The 25561-nt window shown below is 37.3% G+C and overlaps 2 protein-coding genes across 2 annotated transcripts in view; both read left to right on the top strand.

Moving 5' to 3' along the window:
- Window positions 1-12286, top strand: part of htr2a.L (5-hydroxytryptamine (serotonin) receptor 2A, G protein-coupled L homeolog) — a 30583-nt gene extending 18297 nt beyond the window's left edge. The window contains exon 4 of the mRNA XM_018245538.2: window positions 9635-12286. Within this exon, the coding sequence (XP_018101027.1) occupies window positions 9635-10431 (797 nt within the window). The 3' untranslated portion in view covers window positions 10432-12286. The remainder of the gene's footprint in view (window positions 1-9634) is intronic.
- Window positions 12287-18667: 6381 nt separating this feature from the next.
- Window positions 18668-25561, top strand: part of esd.L (esterase D L homeolog) — a 32593-nt gene continuing 25699 nt past the window's right edge. The window contains exon 1 of the mRNA NM_001094291.1: window positions 18668-18704. The gene's annotated coding sequence lies outside the window, so the exon portion shown is untranslated. The remainder of the gene's footprint in view (window positions 18705-25561) is intronic.

Below are 25561 nucleotides of genomic sequence, written 5' to 3'. Positions count from 1 at the left end.
GGGAACTGGCCATGGGTTTCAGGTATGGGACCTGTTATCCAGAATGTTTGGGACCACGATAATGGATCTTTCTGTAATTTGGATCTTCATACCTTAAGTCTACTAGAAAATTATGAAAACATTAAATAGACTCAATAGATAAAATGGAGTCTATGGGAGATTCGGATCTGGATAATGGGTTTCAGGATAACGATCCCATACTTGTAGTATATTTACTTTTGTACTTTAAGGGGCAGATTTACTGAGTTCGAGTGAATTTTCGAAGTACAAAAAGTTCGAATTTAAAGCAATTTTTTGGATACTTTGACCATCGAATAGGATACTATGACTTTGAATTTACTCAATAGATAAAATGGAGTCTATGGGAGATTCGGATCTGGATAATGGGTTTCAGGATAACAGATCCCATACTTGTAGTATATTTACTTTTGTACTTTAAGGGGCAGATTTACTAAGTTCGAGTGAATTTTCGAAGTACAAAAAGTTTGAATTTCGAAGTAATTTTTTGGATACTTCGACCATCGAATAGGATACTATGACTTCAAATTTACTTAGACTTCGAATCAAAGTAAAAATCGTTTGAATATTCGACCATTCGATAGTCAAAGTACTGTCTCTTTAAAAAAAACTTCTACTTCAATACTTCGCCAACTTAAACCTGCCGAAGTGCTATGTTAGCCTATGGGGACCTTCCAGAGCAATTTTCTAAGTTTTTGGCATTCGAAGGAAAATCGTACGATAAAATAGTTCAAATCGTACGATTCGAAGTACGATCGGAATACGATTGTACGATGCTAAAAATCCTACGAATTTGAATTTCATAGGATTCAATTCGATGGTCGTATTTTTACACTTCGAAATTCGACCCTTGATAAATCTGCCCCTTAATTTCTACCATTTGAAATATATCTCATTGTTATATATCACTATATCTATAAACAGATTTTTCCAAAGGAACTATAACATTTTCTAAGAGAGGCCAACAAGTAAAGATGATATTATATAAATTAAATGGTAAAATGTTCATGTTTGCTATGTTCTTACAGGCTGTAGAAGCAGCAGCAGCAGCAGTGGTGCTACTGAAAAGGAGCAGTCATGACCACAGGCAGTGGTGGATTCTATTTTTAACTCTGACTCCTATTAGAGAAGTTAATTAAATTGTTAATTTCAAACACTACTACAACAAATGGCTGGCAGTTAAATCATTTTGTTTAATCATTAGCTTCAAAAACTGATTGCCCCCAGTGATGCACACATGCAATGATACTATAATTCCTAGTCAAAAGTTTGAGTTTAAAAATACTGTACTGTTTTATTTAATACTGATTTCCAAGTATCCAAAGTAGGATCTTTATAACCTAAAATTGCAGCGCAAAATTTCAGTTTTAGCAAAGCAAAATATCAATAGTACTATTTTATAGTGTGAATTTTAAACATGCCATTTCTCCATTTCTTTGAAAAATTGAAAAACAACATGCCTGCCATCTAACAATTTCATCTACTGCATCTCTGCCTTATATGTACAGTTACAGTATAAAAATGCCTTAAATGGCTTTGTTTTATTGCATGCAGGAAAATCTCTGAGATCTTAGAGGAACAAAAAAGTGCATGAATTCTTTATGAGCATGTACGTTATAAGAATACATTATTATTATTATTAATTAACGTGCAATGTTAGAGCACCAACATATTCTGCAGCCCTGTACAATAAATCGGTTTAAACAAAGAACATACATTACTTACATACATATCAACCAGTAACCAATACAAAAGGTGAAGCGGTCCCTGACCAAAAGAGCTTACAATACAAAGAGGAGAAGGGGTTGAGACACAAGGCAATTTACTTAAAAGGCAAATTTTCGCTTGGAAGTCTCCGCCAGAGTTTGTGCAACTACGTCAGACGTTATTTTGTGACGAATACGCATATTAATCAAAATGCGCAATTACATCTCTACAAGAGAACGCTGGCGTGCTTTCATCAGCGATCATTTGTTAGCGTGAAAATTTCATAATAAATTTTCTCTAGTGTTACTTCCTTCCAACAAAACTTTGTTAACTTATGCTTAAGTCAATTTAAATTCAGTTGGTATATAAAGGTCATGAGCCCACCCTAAAACAAATATGGCATGAGCTTCAAATGTTAAAAAAAACTTGTAAACATAACGTCAGTATGAAAAAACTGCAAAGATTTGACTTTTGCTTATGACTTCTTTGGAATACAGGAGATTATGTCACTGAAAACATAATGTTGAGGATGTAGCTTCATTTAATTAATTTGCCAGTCAGAACCTGGCAAAATAGATTTTTGTGAAAAGGGTAACAAATAGGGATGCACCGAATCCAGGATTCGGTTTGGGATTCCACAGGATTCGGCCTTTTTCAGCAGGATTCGGATTCAGCCATATCCTTCTGCCCGGCCAAACCAAATCCTAATTTGATTAGGATACTTTTTGTATTTGTTCGATTTTTTATTTATTATTTTTCCTTATAGGAAGCAAATCCACCCTATTGGGTTTATTTAATGTTTAAATAATTTTCTAGTAGACGTAAGGTATGAAGATCCAATTTACGGAAAGATCCATTTTCCAGAACGCTCCAGGTTCTGAACATGCTGGATAACAGGTCCCATAACTGTACCACTGTGCACCAAGTTGAGAAGCCTGGCAGAAACCAATGTGAACATTTTGGTTTGTTATTAGGGATGCACCAAATCCACTATTTTGGATTCGACCAAACTCCCAAATCCTTCGCGAAAGATTTGGCCGAATTCCAAATCCTAATTTGCATATGCAAATTGGGGGTGGGAAAGGGAAAAAAATTTTACTTCCTTGTTTTGTGACAAAAAATCACGCAATTTCCCTTTTTCGGTCGAATCCGAAAAAGAGTGGATTTGGTGCATCCCTAGTAACAAACCAAAATGGTCAAAATTGATAAATTAGTGGATTTATGATTGCTTGTCTGAGCAAAATTTTGCCCGGCACACCGCATTAAAAGTTCACTAGTGACAAGGTAATTTGCTAGCTAAGTGTATTGCTCGTCTTTTGGTAAATAGGCGATGTTGCAAATTGTATTTTTAACGAAAATTTGTCAGAAAAACAATATTCTCTCTTTAGTAAATGTGCCCCACGGTGTGGTTAATGGGCAAGATCAGAAGTAAGCACAAGCTTTTGCATATACATGTAAGATATTGCATATACATGTATGGAACCTGTTATCCAGAATGCTATTTGCATTACCCTAAAGGCAGCTCTGGCAAGAGGGAACTGGCCATGGGTTTCTGCCAGGATTCTCGACTTGGTGCACAGTGGTACAGGTATGGGACCTGTTATCCAGCATGTTCAGAACCTGGGGTGTTCTGGATAATGGATCTTTCCGTAAATTGGATCTTCATACCTTACGTCTACTAGAAAATTATTTAAACATTAAATAAAACCAGTAGGGTGGATTTGCTTCCTATAAGGAAAAATAACAAATAAAAAAACAAACAAATACAAAGAGTATTGTAAAAAAATTATTGTGAAAGGTAGCGGAAGCCAGTGCAGGGATTGACAGAGTGGCATAAACCTGGCAGCATTATTCATTATGGACTGAAGCAAGTGACAGTCTCTGTCACGGATGGCCAATTATATGCGATATGATAAGAGAGTGAATAAGAAATTGGCCGATTGGGTGATTAATGATCTTAATTTGGATATGTTCCTTAGGTGAAAGTGACATGAGTTAATCAGTGACTGGATGTGAGGAGTGAAGGACAGGGCAGAATCTAAGATAACCCCAAGGCACCAGGCCTTGGGAGACAGGGTGATAGTGGAATTGTTAAATATGACAGATAAGGGATGTTATGGGTGTTAGCTGGGAGAAAGAGAACTGTTTCAGTTTTCAGTTTTAGAGAGGTTTCATTTAAAGGAACAGTAACACCAAAAATGAAAATATGAAAGTGTTTTAAAGTAATCAAAATATCATGTACTGTTGCCCTGCACTAGTAAAACTGACCTGTTTGCTTCAGAAACACTACTATAGTTCATATAAACAAGCTGCTGTGTAGCAATGGTGGAAATTAAAAAAAAAAGGCTATATGGCACAGGTTAAATAGTGGATAACAGACAATACCATTATGTTCTACAGAGTTTATCTGCTATCTGCTCTGTAACCTGAGCCTTTTCTCCTTTGAATGGCTGCCCCCATTGCTACACAGCAGCTTATTTATATAAACAATAGTAGTGATTCTGAAGCAAACACAGCAGTTTTACCAGTGCAGGGCAACACTGCATTATATTTGTATTACTTAAAAACACTTAAATTTTTTGATGTTACTGTTCCTTTATGATAGCGTTGTGACATCTAAGCAGAGATAGCAGACAGGCTTGATGAGACTGGAGTTAAGAGCTCTGGGTTGAGTATCGTCAGCAGAGGTGGTATTGGAAACCATATAAATTGATTCGTTTGCAAAGAAAGGAAGTATATGTAGAAAATATTAAGGGCCCAGAACAGAGCCTTGAGGAATTTTGAATTTTGAACTTGATTGCAGTTTTTCCTCGGTCTGAAAATAAACCTCACATTAACTTATACAAAAGCCCTTCAGCTTTTAGCTGTTGACCTTTTTTAATTGCCCTTTTCAAACTTTCAAACCCATTAAAAAATTGTGATCTGAAATTTAAAAAATCTAATTTAAATGCTTCTCATCTTTGTGAGTGTCCAGAATGATTACTTATAGCTGATGTACCTACCAATTTCTTTCAGCGGCCGGGGTGTTCAGGGTATTGTTCAAGATGCTGTGGGGATTACCTCTGGGCTAGGGCCCCCTAGATTTTTTCCTGGTGTCCCACTGGCCCAGTCTGAACCTTTCTTCCTGTAATTTGGCAGTTTCTGGATAACGGGTTTGCAGATAGGGGATACCATGCCAATATCAGCTCTGCAGCATCAGCTTTTATTTCATACAAACTTCATTTTCTGCTTGATGATTAACTACAATGTCCAAGCTTAGAAACTCAGACAGCTGCGCTAAACACACTGAACATGTGTGTTGCCACTGACATTTAAAATATGCTTTTATCAAGATCCAAGAAAGGTTTCTCCTGTGGACAAATTTAAAGGCCTGTATCATTACTGGTTTAAGGCTGCTAAACCTCTAGGTCGTTATATTGAGTTCAGTACATAGAATACAGCATTTATAGCTATGTTTATTTTAATTTAGTTTATTTCACATTTAAGAGGAGCTGGCAGTATCAGTATGGAACATATTATGCTTAAAGTGACCAAATGGCCCTGGCTTCAGTATATACTTTATGCCTTTTTTTGGCGGTTACCTGATTGCTTCTAGCAAAGTCGCCTATTTTCCTAAGGATTTATTTATTATTACTTTCATGTTGGCTAGGCTATTAAAACAAACACATTCAGACGCAATAGCCTGTTTATGTCAAAGGGTTGTGCAAAAGGCTCAGCATTCACAAGAATGATGAACTGTGAGAAATCAGTAGGAAAAAAGCTAGAAAAAGGGCATTTGGTGAAATAAAGATAATTATGGAAATCAGGTAAATCATGAATTGTTATTTTTCTGAAGTTTTCAACTAGGAATTTTTATTTATTCCCAGTTATATTTGATTATTGAAATCCATTTAAAATAGAGGATCATGGGTCATCATTGAAAGCCGTCCACTAGGCTGAATGATGGATAGAGCCCACTCCATCAGTCACATCAATATTAACACATATAGGATTGAAACAAAATTGCCACGAACACTGAATCTGACATTCTTTATTCAGCCATATCACTGTTTTGTATATTTTTACCATCTCCAAAATATTATTTTTATGTTTTATTTATATAGTGATTTACAGAGTTTGTTCAATATTCCCACTCTGGTAGAGCTTAAAATCTAGGGCTATGTAATAAAAGGCATACATTTGCCCAGAAGCAGTAACCCACAGCAACTAATCAGCATGAACAATTTACTGGTCTCTAATTTAAAAGAACAAACATCTTATTGGTTGCTATGGGTAACTGCTACTTGGCAAATTTGGCTTTTATTACAAATTGGGGGTTAATGTCTTATCACATGAACAAATGCACACTGGCATCTGTTTCATTAGTAGTCAGTTAAGCTCCCGGTTTGTTTTGGATGGTTTGAGAAAACCTGAACATCTGGAGAAAACACAGACATGAGGAGAACATGCTAAGTCCCTGCAGATCGTGCCTTCGTTGGAATGAAACTCAGGAACCCAGCACTGCCATGCTGGATTCCTGCTAACCATAGCACATCCATGCCAGCTTGGCCTTTCTTTAGCAGACCTAGATCCCTTTAATCAAAATAAGTATATTATGCTATTCTATTATTATTCTATTCTGACTCTATGATCTCTGCCTTTATTGATCTCTATGAATTAGGGCTGATTCAAATTTCAAGTGTCCTAATAGGCCAAAATTTAAATCCACATCTATTTAAGTATAAATAGTATATAGTTAATTAATCAGTTATCTTGTCTGACCCACTTCTTAGCTGAAAATAATTTAAATACCTGTCCAGTTAAAGTCCTCAAAAATTAATTGGGAAGTCCTGTTTTAATTACTAACCTTGTTTCTTGGTAAAATGTCAGCAATATGCAAATGTGGAAATGTTTTACCTGTTATTTGTAAAGGCTCCAATCATACAATATGAAAAACTGATAATTTTGCTCTGTCTTTAATGTTATTTCAACTAGAGTAAAAAATAATAGTGAATAATAATAATAATAATAAAAATGTGTTATCTATGCTACAAATTGTAGTTCTTGCCTGGATTGTTTTGGTGTATTTAATTATATAAGAGACCAGGGGGCAAATTCACTAAAAGCGCTAAGCGCCTAACGTTAGCGTAAATTCGCCAGCGTCATTTCATTTCGTTACTTCGCCAATTTACTAACGGGCGCTGACGTAAATTCGCTAGCGAAGTGGACCTACTCTAGCTCTACTTCGCACCTTTACACCAGGCGAAGTTGCGCTTTGGCGAAGGGTCAATGTAACTACGCTAATTCACTAACTTGCGCATTTTACTGAACGTTACCTCTTGCGCCAGACTTGCCTTCGCCACCTCAGACCAGGTGAAGTGCAATAGAGTAGATAGGGATTGCTTCAAAAATAGTTGAAATTTTTTCTAAGTCCCAATAAACGCTGGCGTTTTTTTCCTTTTTTAAGGATGATAGGCTGAAAAAGATCGTCATTTTTTTGGGGGGTACCCTCCTTCCCCCCTACATTTCCTAACATATGGCACCTAAACTATACAGTGGGCACATGTGTAGGGCAAAATAACAACTCTATTTTATTTTAAGAAGGTTTCCCAGGCTTGTGTAGTGTAATGTAATGTATTTGCTGCTACATATACGTCCATTCAAGTTTAACTTGGCGTTGTATGCAAATTAGGCATCGCTAGCGTAAATTCGCTTTGCATGACGAATTAACGCTTGCGCAAATTCGCTACCGTATGCCTCCCTGAGCGCAACTTCGGATTTTAGTGAATTAGCAGCGCCCTGTCGAAAATTCGCCTGGCGAAGTGCGGCGAAGGCATCGCTAGCGCATTTTCACTGCTTAGTGAATTTGCCCCCTAAAATTTCTATGCAGATTTGGTGTTACTTTATAACTGCACGATTATAGTTACTTTAGCTATTTTTATAAGGAATTGAGGGTGTTGAAGAGATACAAACACATTGTATATAACACATACCATTATATTTTTCTTGAGGTTCCAAGTCATTATATAGTGAATAAAGTTCCCCCCTTTTGTAAAATATAAGGATATTATAAGTTACCGATATTATAAGTTACCGAGAAGCATTCCCTTACATGGGCTGATAAAAATAGCTTTTTTATCCCCAGGTGCTTCAATTCAAATTTCTTTCAATTTTCACTTCCATTTCTGTTTCTCACAAAATAAACAAAGTTGCCTTTGAGACTTGCTAACTAACAAGTGGTGTATATATCTCCCAGAGGAAAACCCTGAAACAAATTATCTATCTATTATCTATATATATATATATATATATATGTGGGCCGAAACGGCGGATCTATGTACCGAATAAAACACTTATTTTGATGAAAAACATTGGTGTGCGGATCCTTATGAACAAATCTATATATATATATATATATATATGCAAAAATAAAACTTAAACAAAAATAATCACCTCTTTTTATGATTTCCCTTTAAGCTATTTTGATCATTGTATATATCTATAAATTATATAAATTTGATGACATAAAATTGCATAAGACTTTGTTACCAACTGTTTCACAAGATTTGTTCTCCTCTGTATCAAAATCAAATTCAATACTTTATTTTGAAAATGTATTTTGACAAATTTCAAATTCATCTCAAAACTTGAATTAAAAAATAGCTTGAATTTTGCAAATATAGCTCCCATTGACTTCTACATGAACTCATCAGCTTTTAGATGTTGAATAAAGCCCTGGTTTAATATTTATTATAGGCTATTGATAGAGAAAGTCATTAAAAAGATATATTTTCTACTTATGCATTGATGTTAATTATTATTCATGGCAAAGTGTGCATGACATTGAGGAATATAACTTACTTAGCACAATAATTCAATTAGCTTAATTTGTTTTTGCTAATTAATTTCATTTAATGAAATTTGGTTTCAGATTTCCCACTTACAAAAAACCAAAAATATGTTGGTCTGTGTCTGAGAAATTAGAAACTTGTTGTTAGATTGCAGGCTCCTTTTTATTGTCATGGCTAAATGTGGGGTGTTAATACTAAAAAATAACACCAGACTCTCCAGCTGAAGTGGAAATATAATATACATTCACATTTAATATAAAGTGCTTTTTCTTTAAGAATGCTTTTACACCGTGCCATAGGACATGTATTGCTGGTCTTTCTGTATTAAATTATGTGTGCAGACCACTGTATTGATGGGGCAGTGGGCAATAGGCATGCAACATATTTGTTGCATGACAGGTTAATTCCTGCAATGTCTGTTGGCTTGTGTAATGATAACATAAGTATGTATACCTAACCATCTCATATACTGTTTGCTAGATATTCTGAATGTTCTTATTCTAATGATATCATGTAAAAAAGCAAATCCAAATTTACCATAAGAGAAAATGACAAGGACAGAGTCAAAGCATAGTTTTCAAATACAGCAACCCTCACTTAAGCAGTAGCATCATATTACCCAAGAAAATACACCATCAAATTGAGATATATATTCCCTCCTTACCCAGTCAAAGCTCATATCTTTTATTTCCTTCTAGTAGAAGCCCCATACTTCCACATGCTACACAATAACATTATTGCTAGTTAAAAAAAACTTTAAGAACAAAACCCTCCCACCCCAGGCTCCCTCCAACAGCCTATCTCTCCCCAGTAACTGTTAATATCAGAAGTGGAGTTGCTCAGCGAGATGGCAGACACCATCTTTTGGCACTTTGATCCTCCAAGATCAACTCTAACTGGTGGGAGGCTATTGGAGGGCCCAAGGTTGGAGGGAGGGATTCTTCTTCTACTCATTGCAATGTCAAAATGTCAAATGTGATCAGCCTACCCCTATGCTTTTAGTTTGCTCTCCCCATGTAAATTATTTGCACAAGTTTAAAAACAACAGTTCTACATATTTTTTTTTTCATCTATTGCAGGTATTTCAATGCCGGTGCCTGTGTTTGGCCTACAAGATGACAGTAAAGTATTTGACCAAGAAAACTGTTCCTTGTCAGATGAAAATTTCATCATCATTGGCTCCTTTGTGGCATTTTTTATACCTTTAATCATCATGGTGATCACATACTTTCTAACAATAAAATCACTCCAGAAAGAAGCTACTTTGTGTATTAACAACCTTGGAGCTAAGAGCAAACTGGCTTTGTTTAGCTTCCTCCCTCAAAGCTCAATTTCCTCAGAAAAATTATTCCAGCGCTCTTTGCAAAAGGAACTTGCTCCTTATGGGAGAAAAACTATGCAGTCTATCAGTAATGAACAAAAAGCCTCTAAGGTCCTAGGAATTGTCTTTTGTCTTTTTGTCATTATGTGGTGTCCATTTTTCATCACTAATGTGATGGCCGTGTTTTGCAAGGAATCTTGCAATGAGCATATAATTGGGGAACTGCTGAAGGTTTTTGTTTGGATTGGCTACTTGTCTTCAGCCGTTAACCCACTGGTGTATACACTTTTCAACCAAACCTATCGCTCTGCGTTTTCACGCTACATTCAGTGTCGCTACAGGGAGGAAAAGAAGCCTTTACAGTTAATCTTAGTGAACACCATCCCGGCATTGGCCTACAACTCAAGTCAGCTCCAGCTTGCACAGATGAAAAGCTTAAAGAAAGGCAAAATGAAGACCAATGACTATTCATTGGTTACTATTGGGTTACAACCTTTAGATAAAGCTTCTAAGACTGGTGTGGCACCACTAAATGAAAATGTTAGTTGTTTGTGACTGTGGCACATGTAGAAAATGACAACAAATATGTTACATACACTGAAAGGGCAATGGTCAGGGAGTGTAAGAAAAATAGTTTAAAAATAAAAAAGTGTGCGTAATAAGGGACATCTAATATATAAGCATACTCATTTGTTTTTGTTTTTACGGAAAACAGGGTAAAGATTGATGTAAATATAGAAAACAGCATTATCATCAGTGGTATATTTATTTTAAAAGAGGCTGCAAACAAGCCAGTCAGGTTGATGTTATGGTTAAGGCATGTAGATGTCTTACTACAAAACACTCAATTGTTTTACTGTCAACAAGCACTTTAAAAGGAACACATGAATACAATTGGTGCTGGAAGAAAGAAACTCATGCCCATGCTGAGATAACAATTTGAAGCACTGGGTGGTATTTCTTCACCCGACAGCGCAGGACCGCTGTCATAGGATAATGTACAATAGAGGGTACCTCAGTAGGCCACATTTTGGTATGCCACTTCTAAGGGACACTATAAATATTATCATTATTATAAAAAGCTACCCATAAAGATATTAAGATACCTTTGTACAGGTAAACACAGTTATAAAGTAGGTATAAAGTGGGTCTAGGTTAATGGGCCCTTTTGGTCGCTTGCCTTATCACATAATTAGCAACAAAATTAAAAGGAAATGTGGATCTAGAGAGTATATGACAATGTGGAAATCCCTATGTATTTTATTTTGAACATTGAGAACACACAAATGTGCATGATATTTTGTGGAGAAGAGTTCAGTTTCCTCCTGAGATATCAGGCATAGTTCAACATCATTCAGTCTGTTTATTAATGGTCAAATCGGCATAACATTTGGTGAAAATCCCTTTGTAGCAATGATCTTTTTTTCATTGAGCATTTTCTCCATATGATTGGTTTGACAATTTCTGAGGAAGGAATTTGATTGCACGTTTACTATTGTAAAAAGACCTGTAAAAGTGAAATTAGCAGCTAACTTTTAAACTAAATGTCACATGCTCAAACCTACCACCATAGACAAATATACTATTTTTCACATATTTTGCAAATATTTTTTTTACAATTATTTACATGGTAAAAGCAAAGCTAAGGAACCAAATGGATGGCATTGCAGGTTAGTAAACAGGTCCTATGGAATTCCAAATGATCATATACTTCCTAAACCCATTCTAGTACAGAGAAGCAAGTATTCTCCCATATTATAGGTTTATTTTGCCCGTTTTATAGGTGTCTGTTGATGAGATTTAAAAGATTTATCTGATGAGAAAGAATATGGTAGCTCACAGGACTAAATATGCAGATAACGAAGGCTCCTTGAGCAGAATATCTTATTCCTATATGTTTTCTGGCATACCTGTATGAAAATAAATTGAATGTCAGCTTATACTATTTTCCAGTAAATGTTCCCTTTAAGGCATGTGAAATCTTAGCCCATAGCACTTGGAGGTAAAATTATGTGTAACTATACAATAAGCCTCTTGCAACTTTATAGCAAAGGAAAATTAAAGGTTGCGCATCTGATCAATTGGATAAATGGTTAATTGTAATATTACAGCTATATTTGTTCAAAAATCCATTAGACTATTGAATTGAATTTAAGATTGAAACATAAACTTTGAATGTACAACATGTCTTCTCTTTTCCATCTGCTAAATCTCTTGGTGTTTCTCATTTTCAAAATGTTCAGATGATTCATTTACGGAGGGAAAGTGCATTGTATATTTTTGAGCAATATTATAAATTAAATCAATGCAGTTATTTTTCTTAATGTTTCATATGTGCTGTAATGAAATCATTTTGACATAAAAAAAGACATAATTAAACTTGAACATATGTGATATTTTTAACATTTGACCCTTGTTGTTTTAATAATTATAATAATGCCTCTGTTTATAACATTTCGTAAAGCAGGTTCTTTGCATTTCACACTATGGTATACCTTGTAAAGAATTCCAGATTATTCTTTCACAGTAGAGTAGACACTATCAAAACTTAAGGTGCAGCAACAAATTCCTATGTCAAAATATAAACTTTTTTGAAATGATGGTCCCATAAAATGGGAAGTAACCTTCCTTGATTTTTTTGACGTTTGCAGCTAAGGAGGGCAAAAGAATGGGGGTGACTAAAGATAAAAGTAAAACTTTGAGGGATTTTTTTGAGGGTATAATTTTTAATCATGTTTAACTCATTATTACGTAAGAGTAGAAAACCTCTTGGCAGGCTATGGAGTAATCATAATTTTATTTCGGCAATGAGGAAGCAAGAAACTTATTTGGCAGGTAAGCATTTTTTTGTCAGATGTCCCCAGGATGTTATGTATTAATGTCGAAAACTGACCTCCTGATGTGAGGGCTTCTACTTCCTGATTAAATGCCCCACTGCACAAAACCTTATTTACATTTGCATTTTATAGGCATAGTCAGCTCTTTTGGTGTGTTGCACATTACATAATTGTTAAATTACAATATGTTTGAGACTCCAAATTGGTGACGCTGAAAGCACTCGTGAAGTTTTAATATGTAACCACTCAGAATGCCTACAATTGTGTATAAAACACAGATGAACAAGAAGCCTAACCTTTCGTTTAGAAGGCACCATACTCTTCTTTGTAGTTAATTTATCCCTATTTTACCAAGTAATTTCAATTCATAAAAATTGCCTATACTGTCCCCACTCTTGCTCACCAGTCATTGACTACTGCACATCAATTCCTGTTAGTAATTTATTGTCATGGGAATGGCATCCATTCTAATGTTGTGGCAAATATCTTGGCGATGACCAGGTTAAACATCAAATGGCATCAACCTTCCTCACGGGTAGGGCCAAATGGCAACAATCCAGTATAAATAATTCCATCTTCTCATAAACAAAACAAATATCCTGAAAACTTCTTCCCCTTGAGCCAGGGCCCTAATCAAATTTGTTACTGGTGTTTACTATATGTGACAATGCTTAAAACACAATCACCTGGTTTCCTTATTACAATTTTTTCCCTCTATTCCTCTCACTGTCCCCTTTGTCACTTACTATCACCCCACCTCTGTCCCAACTCTCCTCCCTTCATCCTTATCGTTCTGTTCCTTATGACTAGCCATATCCATCCCTAACTCTGTCCATATATCTATCCATATTTTACTATACATGTTGGTGCCCCCATCCCCTATCTCTGTCAATGCCCCAGTACCTATCCTTATTTCTTTTCATATACTTATCTCTGTCTCTTCTCCTCCATCTCTTTCTCTGCAAACATCAAAAATTCACTCTAATTTGTTACAATTAAAAAAAAAATGTATGCCAATTCAACTTTTTCGGCTTAAAACTAGAATTTTATGACTAAATCTCTGGCAGGTAAAACAGAAGAAGCGTTGAGTAGACTTCTATTATCTATAATAAATGTTTCTGCTAGAGTCAATAGATGATTGCACTGTAAACGTGTTGATGGAAGAATCCCAAGATAAAAAATTGACAGACGCTCCGTTCATTTGTAGTGACAAGGTACAGCAGATGGCAATAGCTGGGTAGTAGGGATGCCTTGTAGGACTCACTTCCAAGTGTATTTATTGCAGAGACATAAATAAGAATTGTTTTGAACTGATGTGTTTTGTGATGATTTCCTTGCTTGAAAGTGATGTGTGACCAAATTGAAATGGAAAGTAATGGATGTTTTAGTAAATGTACAGTGGCAGCTCAATAACATGGCACACCCTATATCTGTCCTTTCTGTGTTGTGAAAGCTAGTTTCCACTGAACTTTCAGTTTTATGCTGCAATATTGAGGTTTCCATGGATAAAGCACTGATTCAAACTGATTTTGTAGTGGGAAAATAGAATATTTGGTTAATTCACTGAAAGGACTATAAAATCCTGATTAGTCTAGCTATAATCACAGCATCTGACAAAAATACGTGTTCTGTAAAAATGTAATAAAAAGAATAATGCTCTTATTATTATTCACCAGTCACCTCTGTTTTAATTAAACATATTAGTTATGCCCATAAGTCTCACTATTAGCAAAAATCACTGCTTATCTTTCCATTCTCATATATATATATATATATATATATATATATATATATATATATATATATATATATATATATATATATATATATATATATATATGTGTGTATATGTGTGTAAAAGAGAGAAATATTGATGCATTTGGTGCACAGAGCCCATCCCCATGACATCCTGCCATGAAGGATAATGTTGTGTGAATAATAATCCCATGACACGTCATGCAGTGTGTGTTTAGAACAGGCCAATTTCATTTTGAAAATTAGTTTTAACAGTCACCTTAGTCTGGTTCACATTATGTCTACTCTAGTTATTGCTGGTCACTGGATTTAATATCTACCAAAATCAGCTTAAAACCCATTATCGCTGCAACAAGCTACAATATTTGACAGAATAGAAACCAATCATGACAGAATGTTGCTAGTGGTATGGATTTTAGAAGGCAATTGTAGAATTGTAGAAATGATCATAGCAATTACATTTGCAGGGATGAACATCTTAATTACAAATACCCAGCCAAACAACTTAAAGGGGTGGTTCACCTTTAAGTAACTTTTAGTATGTTGTAGAACAGACAATTTTAAGCAACCTTTCAATTGGTCTTTTTAATTATTTGCCTCTTTCTTCTGACTTTTTACAGCATTCAAATAGGAGTCACTGACCCCATCTAAAAAAACAAATGCTCTGTAAGGTTACAAATTTATTTTTATTGTTACTTTTTATTGCTCATATTTCTATTCAGGCCCTTTCCTGTTCTTATCCCGGTCTCTTATTCAAATCAATGCATTGTTGTTCATGTTATTTGGACCCTAGCACCCAGAAATTGCAAAGTGAGAGCTGCTGAATACAAAGCTGAAAACCAATTGCAAATTGTTTTAGAATACCACTCTCTACGTCATACTAAAAGTTAACTGAAAAGTGAACAACCTTAAACTTACCGAACAGACAACTGACATTTTAAAAAAGGTGCTTCTTCTCTACCTAGCTGCTGCTAAAATTCAGCACCAAAATGAGCTGTAGTTCCCATGTTCATAGCAAATAAGTCCTTTGGTGTAGATTGATCCACTCTTCAACTACCTCCAAAGAAATTTTAACATAACAATATAATGATGCAAATAACATAAAACTTACAACAACCCCTACAGAACACTTTGCAAACTATAGAGGGTGCTAATAAGTCAAAATGGAGAACAGAAGAAAAAGAATATAGTGAAAATAAGAAGAAATAATACAAGGTGAGTTGCAACTTTATAGTAAAAAAAGTGGTACAGTATCTTTACAAAATGTCAGTGTAGTTGTGTGCTGCCATAGCTGAAGAGAGGAAAGAGGGCTCTTTGCAGAATAGGCATGGCACAGAAATAATACTTCTAGAATATAATTGTGAGCTTTTAAAAATAAGAAAGTACATACAAATAATTAGACTAATGTTCTTTAGCACTGTATTTTCTCCTGACATGCATTCCATAGACACAGGCAAGGAGAATGTAACAGAATCATTTTTTTTTTTAAAGGAATGTAACAGAATAATTTTTAATGTTAAATTCAACATCCATTTCTGGTGTCTACAAATGACATTGACTTGAAGGCAATTTCCCACATGAATACTCATACTACACTTACATCTTATTCAGTTACAAACCAACTGGACTGCTTAATAGGAGACTGTATCCAGTTAACAGACCAAGTGGAAAATCAGGCACGGTTTTAGATAATACAGCTAGAAGACTGCATTGGCTGCATTTCATTTAAAATGAATCAAGCAACCCAGAAATTATTACAAGCATCCCAGAACTGCTTGATCACTACTTTAAGCACCATTTTAGCATGGAGGCACTGTGTACCTTACCCTCTTATAATGCCTTTGCTTGACTTGTAACTTAATTTTAGATTTCCCAAACCTATTTAGTTGAATCACATTGCTGATTATGCTACTTAGAAAGGGAAAAAAAGTCATGGGCTGACATAATGTACATCTGGGGCCGATAAATGACAGAAAGTACCTTTAGGCAAAACAGCACACCTCCCAAATGTCAATCAATCCGGTATAGATTGTGATGTGAATGTAAAGCAGTGAGGCGGTTTATGTACTAGCAAGCAATAGCCAATGGCAGCCAGACAACATTCCACTGCATGATGCATAAATGTCTGGGCCCCAGCAGGAGCCAGGATGAAGAGACTAAGACTGTTGTCATGCTGGTCTGGCTAACTATCTGAAAGGTAGCTATTTACAAGGAAAAAGGCAAAACAAACAGTCACACTTTCCATTGGCAATAAAACTAACTGCTTGGTCATTTCGGGATAATAGTGATCTGCAGGAACACAGGGTTTGACAGTAGTAGGTAGTGCTGGGCATGTTGTAGCTAGCTCAGCAACAAACCGCTTCAGAAAATGTAAAGTAAATATACATTAATTCCTATTTTGAGCATTTTGTTTTTAAAAAGTCATTTTTAAGAAAAAAAGGTTTGGAAGGGCTTAAAAAGTTTATTTTTCTTTGTTAACCCCTGCAGAGATCAAAACTTCGATGTGGGTTGGTGGCTTTTCAATTCTACTCTTGATGGTAGGATTTTCGCCTAAGGTAACAAAGAATCATAAAATCCAACTATGGGCTGCAGAGCCTTCCCAAAAGCAATATAGATCATGATTTCCAAAATAAGTCGTTTCAGAGAAAGATCTAAATCCTGCAGTAAGTGCCAGGATTTGACTCAGTCCTGGATGAGGCCACCCCTAATTAAGCCCACATTCTGATAATAAAATGAATATCAACAGGGATCTGTAGTCAGCGCCAGCCATCCAACTCAGACTGAGTGAGGATGCAGAAATCCAATCATAACCATCCTCAGAGGCATCATCACCTTTTGGGAGTGCTTTACAATCAAGTAAAACCCCCACTTAACTTGTATATTGCTGTCCTTCACTGCAAGGGTTGCCACCTTTTCTGGAAAAAAATACCGGCATTCCTTTATTTTTATGGTTTTTCCCTATAAATAACGTTGGCATCAAGCAACATTTTTACCGGCCAGGAGGCAACCCTATTCACAGCAATTATTTTTGGTTTTAACATAGTGGCATAGCTAGGGTTGGACGGGCCAGGGTGCAGAATTTGTCCTCGAGGCCCCTACATGTCTCCCCTCTTTACCTGCGCACGTGGAATAACTTTAATCTTCTGTCTGTAATTGCGTTGAGCCGTCGCCAGTGGACCCCAAAGTGGGTGTGGGCATGTTTCAGGGGCTGCTGCCGCCTGAGGCAGCAGCCCCAATGCCGCCCCCCTCCTGCTCCGCTCTTCTAACTTCCAGCATCGGAGCGGCCACATCGCTAGTGCAGTGAGCGCTATTGCGCTCGCTGCACTAAAAGAGCCGAATTTCCGTTTTAAAAAATGGAAAATCGTCTCTTAAAGTTACCAGAGGCGGATTTTTGCCGTCTTTGGTAACTGGCCACTCCGTGCCGCCTGAGGCAAGAGTCTCACCTTGCCTCATGCCCGGAGCGGCCCTGCCTGCTTGCACCCTAGGGTTGCCACCTGGCCGGTAAAAATTATGTTTGATCCCAATGTTATTAATAGGCAAAAAAGATAAATATACAGGAAGGCCGGTATTTTTTTTCCAGAAAAGGTGGCAACCCTAGTAGTTACACCTGAATGTTTTGTAATGTATTATGCTGAATCCATTTTCTATAGTGTTCGGCTACTTTCTACAGTGTAAAGTTTATGGCATGTCTAGTTCATCCAGATCTGGCTAAAGTGTTTTTCTAGATTTTCCTTAGGCCGCATGCTTTGTTTAGCCACAGGGAACATCAGTTGTCCTAATACACAATGTCATACACCAGGGGTGTCATTGGAGGGTGGCCAATGGAGAAGTACAGTGATTCGGAGTATCAGAAGTCTGGGCTTATTTTCACACATTATTTTATTTACTTTTTTTCACATTTGGGCTAATTTTGGGATACTTTGGAAATGGCTTTCGGCTGGTTTGGTGAGTCAATAAGTTGAGCGTCGTGCTGAGGTTATTTCTTTGTGTAACACAAGCCCAGAACACGGTGCTTTTGACCATTTAAAAACACGCGACCCGATTTATTTGCCTTTGGAAATACAGAAAGTACTCAGGTCTAGATTACAGGCATTCTCCTCAGCATGTAGAATCTGTCATTGTTTAATTCGATCCTCCCGGCCTGAAGGGGTCAGTGGAGAGTAGATTCGGCTCTCGGTTTCCTCGGCTCACTAGTCGCACGGAGTTCTGGGAGAGTGTGGAGCTGATTTGCAGCAGGTGAGGTAACTTATGTAACTGACATGAGAAGCCGTGAGTGAACGTTGGCAAGAGATCACACTGTGGCGCCAAATAAGAGAACGCGTCCTTTACTGTAACCTATTAGGCGCGTAGTAAATGGAGTCCGTGGTGTACTAGAGAGTGCCAATTCTCTTTCATTAGACACCGTGCGCCTATGTGCAGACACAGTAATAATATAACCTGCCGTCTAACGCTTGCGATTGACAGTTTCTTGCATTTATCTGAGGGTCACAAAGTTCTAGAATCTGGAGGGAGGGGGCGTGTCAGCACGGTGCAACGAGCAACCAATGGGCCGGCTGAGCCATGCTCCGCGAGCTAAAGATAGCTGTCTGCTGGACATATCCGCACAACGGTATCATGTCTTCCCGTGTCTAGCGCTGTTCTGCCCACATTTATCAATTCCGTCCCGCCTGCTCCCCCCTCCTGTCACAATGGCATGCCCCACTCCCAATCTCCTCAGCGATGTCCAGAGGGCGGTCTAATCAGCAACCAATAGAAGGTTGCAGATGTTTTTTTCCTGTCAGCCAATCACGTCTAAGCAAGTCCCCTGGCAATATAGTGTATATGACAATAAGGTGATATTACAGTAGGTGATTATGCCGTTCCATGTTATACAGTTGTTGGTGTGTACTTAAGGGCTCTATTTAATATTCTGCGTCAATAGTGGAGTGAAAAATTACCGGTGATGTTGCTCATAGCAACCAGTCAGATTGTTGCTTTTGTTTTTAAAGTGGACCTGTCACCCAGACATAAAAAGCTGTATAATAAAAGTCCTTTTCAAATTAAACATGAAATCCAATTTCTATTTTTTATTAAAGCATTCATAGCTGTTGTAAGTTCATTTCAACATCTCAGCTGTCAATCAAATATTGTCTGCCCCTCCTCTATGCCCTGTGCATAAAGGTGGGGCAGACAATTACTTTCACTTTCCATTCAGCACTTCCTAGAAATTGATGCTCTCCCCACATTGCCCCCTCTCTCTTTACCATTTAATTGTGTATCCAGGGCATAGGGATGGACATCAGGTCCCCCATTCTGGTGCACAAACAAGATTCTGAGATGATACAAGACTTGCCTTAATAACAGTGTCCACAAAATGGCTCCTGCCTGCTTGCTGTAATTATGAATTCCCAGACTGGAGGAAACAAGATTCAAATAATTTATATAGTGTAATTAAAGTTCATTTTGCTTGACTGATGTGATAAAATAGTATTTTGAATAATTTTTTTGGGTGACAGGTCCCATTTAACTGTTGAAATATAATTGCTGATTGGTTGCTGTGGGCATAATTTTCTACACAGCTTGATATAAAGGCCCATATATGTGTGTTATATTGAGGCGACCTTTGTGTTATGAAATGCTCCAGTCATAGTGTACATGGGGTGGCAAAACCATGTTTTGTATCAGGCCTGGATTTGGATTCAAAGTAGGCCCAATAAATGGTGTGTCTAGGATCTTACAGCAAATGAAGACAGATGTCAGCATTACACTGTAGATCTGAAGACGGGCAACGTTTCGGTTTATGGTATCAAAAACATTCAAAACAGGGCAATGTTTCGGGGCACCTGGGCCCTTTATCAAGCCTTAATAAAGGGCCCAGGTGGCCTGAAACACCCTGTTTTGAATGTTTTTGATACAATAAACTTCACACTTCTTCAAATCTACAGTGTGCTGCTGACATCTGTCTTCATTGGATTGTCTGACCCTGGAAGCAGGAGTGGGTCCTTCAGCATAGCACCTGATACTGCAAAATGTATTTATTCAGGGGTTTAAGCGCTCTACCTTTGATATTGCATAGGATCTTACAGCAAACCCTCTATCAGAATCTAGAGATCTCCAGTCCAGCCTGACTATGGTCTTTTTCTCTTGGAAAATGTGTGTCAGGTGTATGGCTCATGGGTAGCTGAAAGGTGAGGGCAAGGAGCAAGTGTGCCAGTTAAAGGGGGGACCCCAAGAATGAAGTATGAGACAAAATGGCTGACAACTGAAGGTGGATGGCACATATAGGCATGAGGAGGAGGTGCTACAGCTGATGGTAAAGGCACATGGACTAGGAAACGTGCAAGATAAAAACTGGGAGACCAGTGTGGTAAAGCTGTCCACTGTGGAGGTATGAAAAGCAGTTTAGAGGAGGATGCATAAAGCTGTGTGCGCAGAACGAATGACTGGGAGGTGGGTGCAAGGAGCAGTGCTAAAATGCAGAAGGATGTTCTAAAAGGGACACCATACCCCAGAAACTACAGGGTATTATTCTTGTAACACAGCTGGGGAAAAAGTGTCATACCCCTTATTCAGTGCAGTCATTAAAGAAGACCGTATGGGTGCATAATGTACTGCAGTAAATTGCATTCGGAGGTTGGGAGTGGTTGAGGTGAGGAAGGAATCAAAATTCAGAGATCCACATTGACATCTATACAAAGGAGTTTTCTGCCATTTTGTTGCCTTTACTGGAGATGATTTAGCACAGTGACAAAACATACCATATGCCATCACCTTTATCAGGGATAGGCAACATGTATGAAACCATGGGGCTAATTTAGCAACATACTGTGGGTCCTTAATTGTGCAAGTGCCTCCGCCAGCAATAAGTCTACTGCAGGTTAGAAAATGAAAGCAAATAACTGATTGATACAGGCAACATATTTGTACACTTTAGCACCTAAATTAGTAAATCAACTCCAATATATTATAACTGCTCTCAACATTCCTACAGAAACAGACCAGAACAATGGGAGTTTTCAACAAATGGAGTCCAAGGTTGTCTTTAGCCCTATTTTAAAAACATTTACTGCACTATGGTGACCTTTCACATATAATAGTAAATATGTAACCTGTACTTCCCTTACTTACATGACAGAACATATTCTTGTACAGATCATTCAAGTTTATATAACCTATTGCTTCTTGGGCAACTATTGGATTACTATGTTACCTGTCTGTGTCCTCTGATTAGGAACAACCCGTTTTAAAGTATTTTTAAAGTTCTATACCATTGTAATAACTTACATCTAAAATATATGTTCCCTTTTTTATATGGTTCTTATTGTAAATATGATACATTTTATATACAAACTGTCATTTCCTTTTCCTGAACTGAAACTTGATAATGGCCATGCATCGGGTAATCCCATGCCAGGAAAGGAAATTACAAAGCTATTTAAGAATTTCCTTACCCACACCTTCCCTTCTGTGTGTTTTAAAACCTAGAAAATGAGGGTGCAATGCCTACTGCTATGTTTCAGTTCATGAAAAAAAATTCTGGTAAGTATAATATGATTTTTTTTTAATTTGCTGCATAAAACTTGGCTTGCCATGTCTCAGCAGGTTTTAATGGAGTCAGACTTCACCCATCTATTTTTGCTACTAAAAAGAATAACGTGGCCACTTTCCAGGCTCAACCTCTTTTAAAATACCATCTAAAGCCAAGACTTATAAGGCATCTACAAGGATGTAGATGAAAGATTCCAAGACTGCATCCACATGAAATCAATTTTGATAAATTTCCTATCCACTTTGCTCTGTAGTGCCTTTTCCAGATCATGAGAAGCCTTAGCTAAACAAATGATGGATATGGCTGGTCTAACCTATTTTAGCAGGCTGATTTTCAGTCCTCCTCGATTTCATTCTTCCGAAACTCAGGCAAAGGTAACAAAAATAACTGAATAACTTGTTTTCTTAGCCTTCTTTTCACCAGGAGAGTCACATTCTAATGCAGATCTCAAATCAGAAATGAGTGGTTCCATTAGATCAATATTCAATATTATATCAATATATCAAGAGGATTATGCTGAATTTCACCAGGGGCTGAAAATCTCATTCAAAATCTGATTTAAGTTGAAACTGCTCTCTATGATTATTTACAAGAAGTGCAGAGGGATTTTCAGGAGAATAGCAGCAGAAACGAGAGATTCCATAGTTTAAAGGAGGACTGCATCTACTGTATTTTTAATCGGCTGAAGATAAAGTTCCAGTAACTTTTTCCAAACATTTTCTACACCATCCAGAGGTCTATAATCACAGGATCTAATACCATGTAGATTCTGTGGTAATACAGGGGGTGCTGGAAAAAGACAACATTCATTATATATACAATATCCAAAAAAAAGCACTCATTTCAGTTATGAAACTCACCCCTTAGAAAACAAATGAGATTGTCAATAAGTCTGTAAACTCAGGAGCCCTCAATCTGAGAAGAAGAGAATTATAATACAGTAGGTACTAGAGGCTGTTACATAAAAATCCAGGCTGCCAAGAGGGTAGAATACATTTACTATTCAAGCCCCCCACAAACAGAGCAGAGAACGACAAGAAATTGTCAGCATGCCAAATGTTTATATGCAAATTAGCCATGCTCAATACTTCGTGCATTATGAAAGAAGGTATGCACTGCACAGTGTTTAAAATAACTCAGATGGGAGCCATTGATTCTTAATCAGTTTATATGGATTAAGTTACAATTCAGTAGAGTTTTGGCAGCAACACTTAAAGAGATACTGACAACAGAAATTAAACTCTTTCTTTACATCTATCATAATATTGCCTTTGAAAGCTACTTATAACTTTGCCATTAAGTATTTGCATAATGCTTTTACATTACCTGTCTGATGCCCCATGTACCTGTATGAAGGGGCTGCCATATTTGTGCAGCTGGAGTCCGTTAGCATTAGAAACATTGACTGACAGGCTAAGATGTGACAATCAGGTTGGCAAAACAGTCAGGTTTAGAAACTTCAGCTAACAATAACTTACAAAAACAGATCTGTCGGCAAAAAACGATCAACATGACCTATAGGTCACTTTTAATACATTCTTATTTTAAAAAGTAGTTTTTTTAGTGTCAGTATCACTTTAAACGAGAAATGTCTCTGATTACAGTACTCACCCTCAGGATCCAACAACAGCAGTTACATTGCAGGTTTTTAGTGGATACTACTTCTCTAGGAAAACGTATTCAGTCGTTTGGACTTCAGTATCACCTTTATGCTGATGACACCCAACTCTACTTGTCTACTCCTGACCTCTCTCCTTCTGTCCTTGCCCAAGTTACAGCCTTTCTGCAGTCTACTCCTGGATTTCACAGCACCACCTGAAACTCAATCTTCCAAAAACAGAATTGATTATATTTCCACCAAGATCTTCCCCTGTCCCTCAGATATCACTTACAGTAAACAACAACGACTTTGATTGGACCACACAGGCACGCTGCCTAGGAGTTATCCTAGACTCAAATCTGTCTTTTTCACTTATTCAGCTGCTCAACATTGCCCGAATACAACCATATCTCGGTTCCAACTCAACCAAAACACTGATTCAGTCTCTCATCATCATCCACCTTGATTACTGCAACCTACTTCTCACAGGTATTCCAACAAGTCGCCTTTCACAACTCCAATCCGTTCTAAATGCTGCTGGTAGACTCATTCTTTATCGTTCATCTATCTCACTGCTCAACATCAGCTGCTCCCATATGAATATCCCTTCACTGGCTCCCAATCTCCTCTAGAATCAAATTCTCACACTTACATTCAAGGCCCTTAACAGTGACGCCTCTCACTATATTTCATCTCTGATCTCCAAGTACACTCCTTCAAGCAACCTCTCATCACTTCTGGCCATTCTCGTCTTCAAGACTTCTCTCTGGCCTCTGCTTGTCTCTGGAACTCTCTGGCCCGAGCTGTCAGACTTTCTTCTTCCTTCCAAACTTTCAAACGCTCCTTAAAGACCCACCTGTATAAAGAAGCTTATTCAGTGTACATTAATTAGCCAATCATGAATCATTGTTTCTAAAATGCTTATGTCTCAATTGTACCCTAACATTTAGTTTGTAAACTCTTGCATGTAGGTCCCTCTAATCCTATTGAACTCTGTAAACCATAATTTGTTATTCACCATCTAATCCCTATTTGTTATAATTTAAGGTAAAGCACTGCGTAACTTGTTAGCGCTATTGCAAAGACAATGGCACACGGGGTGTGTGTCCTCCATTGCCATTTTGTGGAAAATAGTTGTTAACATAACGCCCCTCTCTGCCTGTCATCACTTCAGTACTAGTGAATGAAGAGTTATTGGGATCCTGAAGTTGTCGCTGATGCCACAGGGCTGATATAGGCAAACCCGTTATCCAGAAACCTCTGAATTACAGGAAGGCAGGGTCGGACTGGACTGGTGGGATGCCAGGAAAAAATCCAGTGGGCCCTGACCCATAGGTGATCCCCGCGACATCTTGAACAACACCCTGACCTCCCTGGCCGCTGGGGAGACAAATGATCACATGAGCATAGGTTTGCATTGAAATATTTCCCAATTACATTTACTCGTTAATTCTCAAGGGTTTTGGAGAATTCTTGAGTTACATTACTATAGACATCTATGTCAATGATGTAATGAAACACAGGTATGGGACCTGTTATCCAGAATGCTCGGGAACTGGGGTTTTCCAGATAAGGGATCTTTCCGTAATTTAGATCTCCATACCTTAAGTCTACTATAAAATAATTTAAACATTAAGGGGCTGATTTTTTTAAAAATATAGTTGGATTTTTTTTCACGATTCGAGAAAAAAATGCAGTGGTAAAAACACGATCCAATGAATATACTCGGGAATATTCTTTGTTACCTCGAATAGTCACCATTTATTAATGAATAAACCACAAAAAGTCTCCAGAAAAAACATGGCAAGTAAAAGGTGGCGAGGTTGTATAGCAGTCAATGGGCATGTTCTCTGACAACTTTTTTTATTTTCCCAGTTTATTAAAACATTCGAGATTTTCAGCCTCATTGAAAAAGATTGAGACAATGAGATTCTTGTTGGCATGCAACTTTTTTTCCACGAAAAA

This window comes from Xenopus laevis, chromosome 2L (genome assembly GCF_017654675.1).
Source record: "Xenopus laevis strain J_2021 chromosome 2L, Xenopus_laevis_v10.1, whole genome shotgun sequence".
NCBI lineage: Eukaryota > Metazoa > Chordata > Amphibia > Anura > Pipidae > Xenopus > Xenopus laevis.
This window is presented reverse-complemented; position numbering and strand designations above follow the sequence as displayed.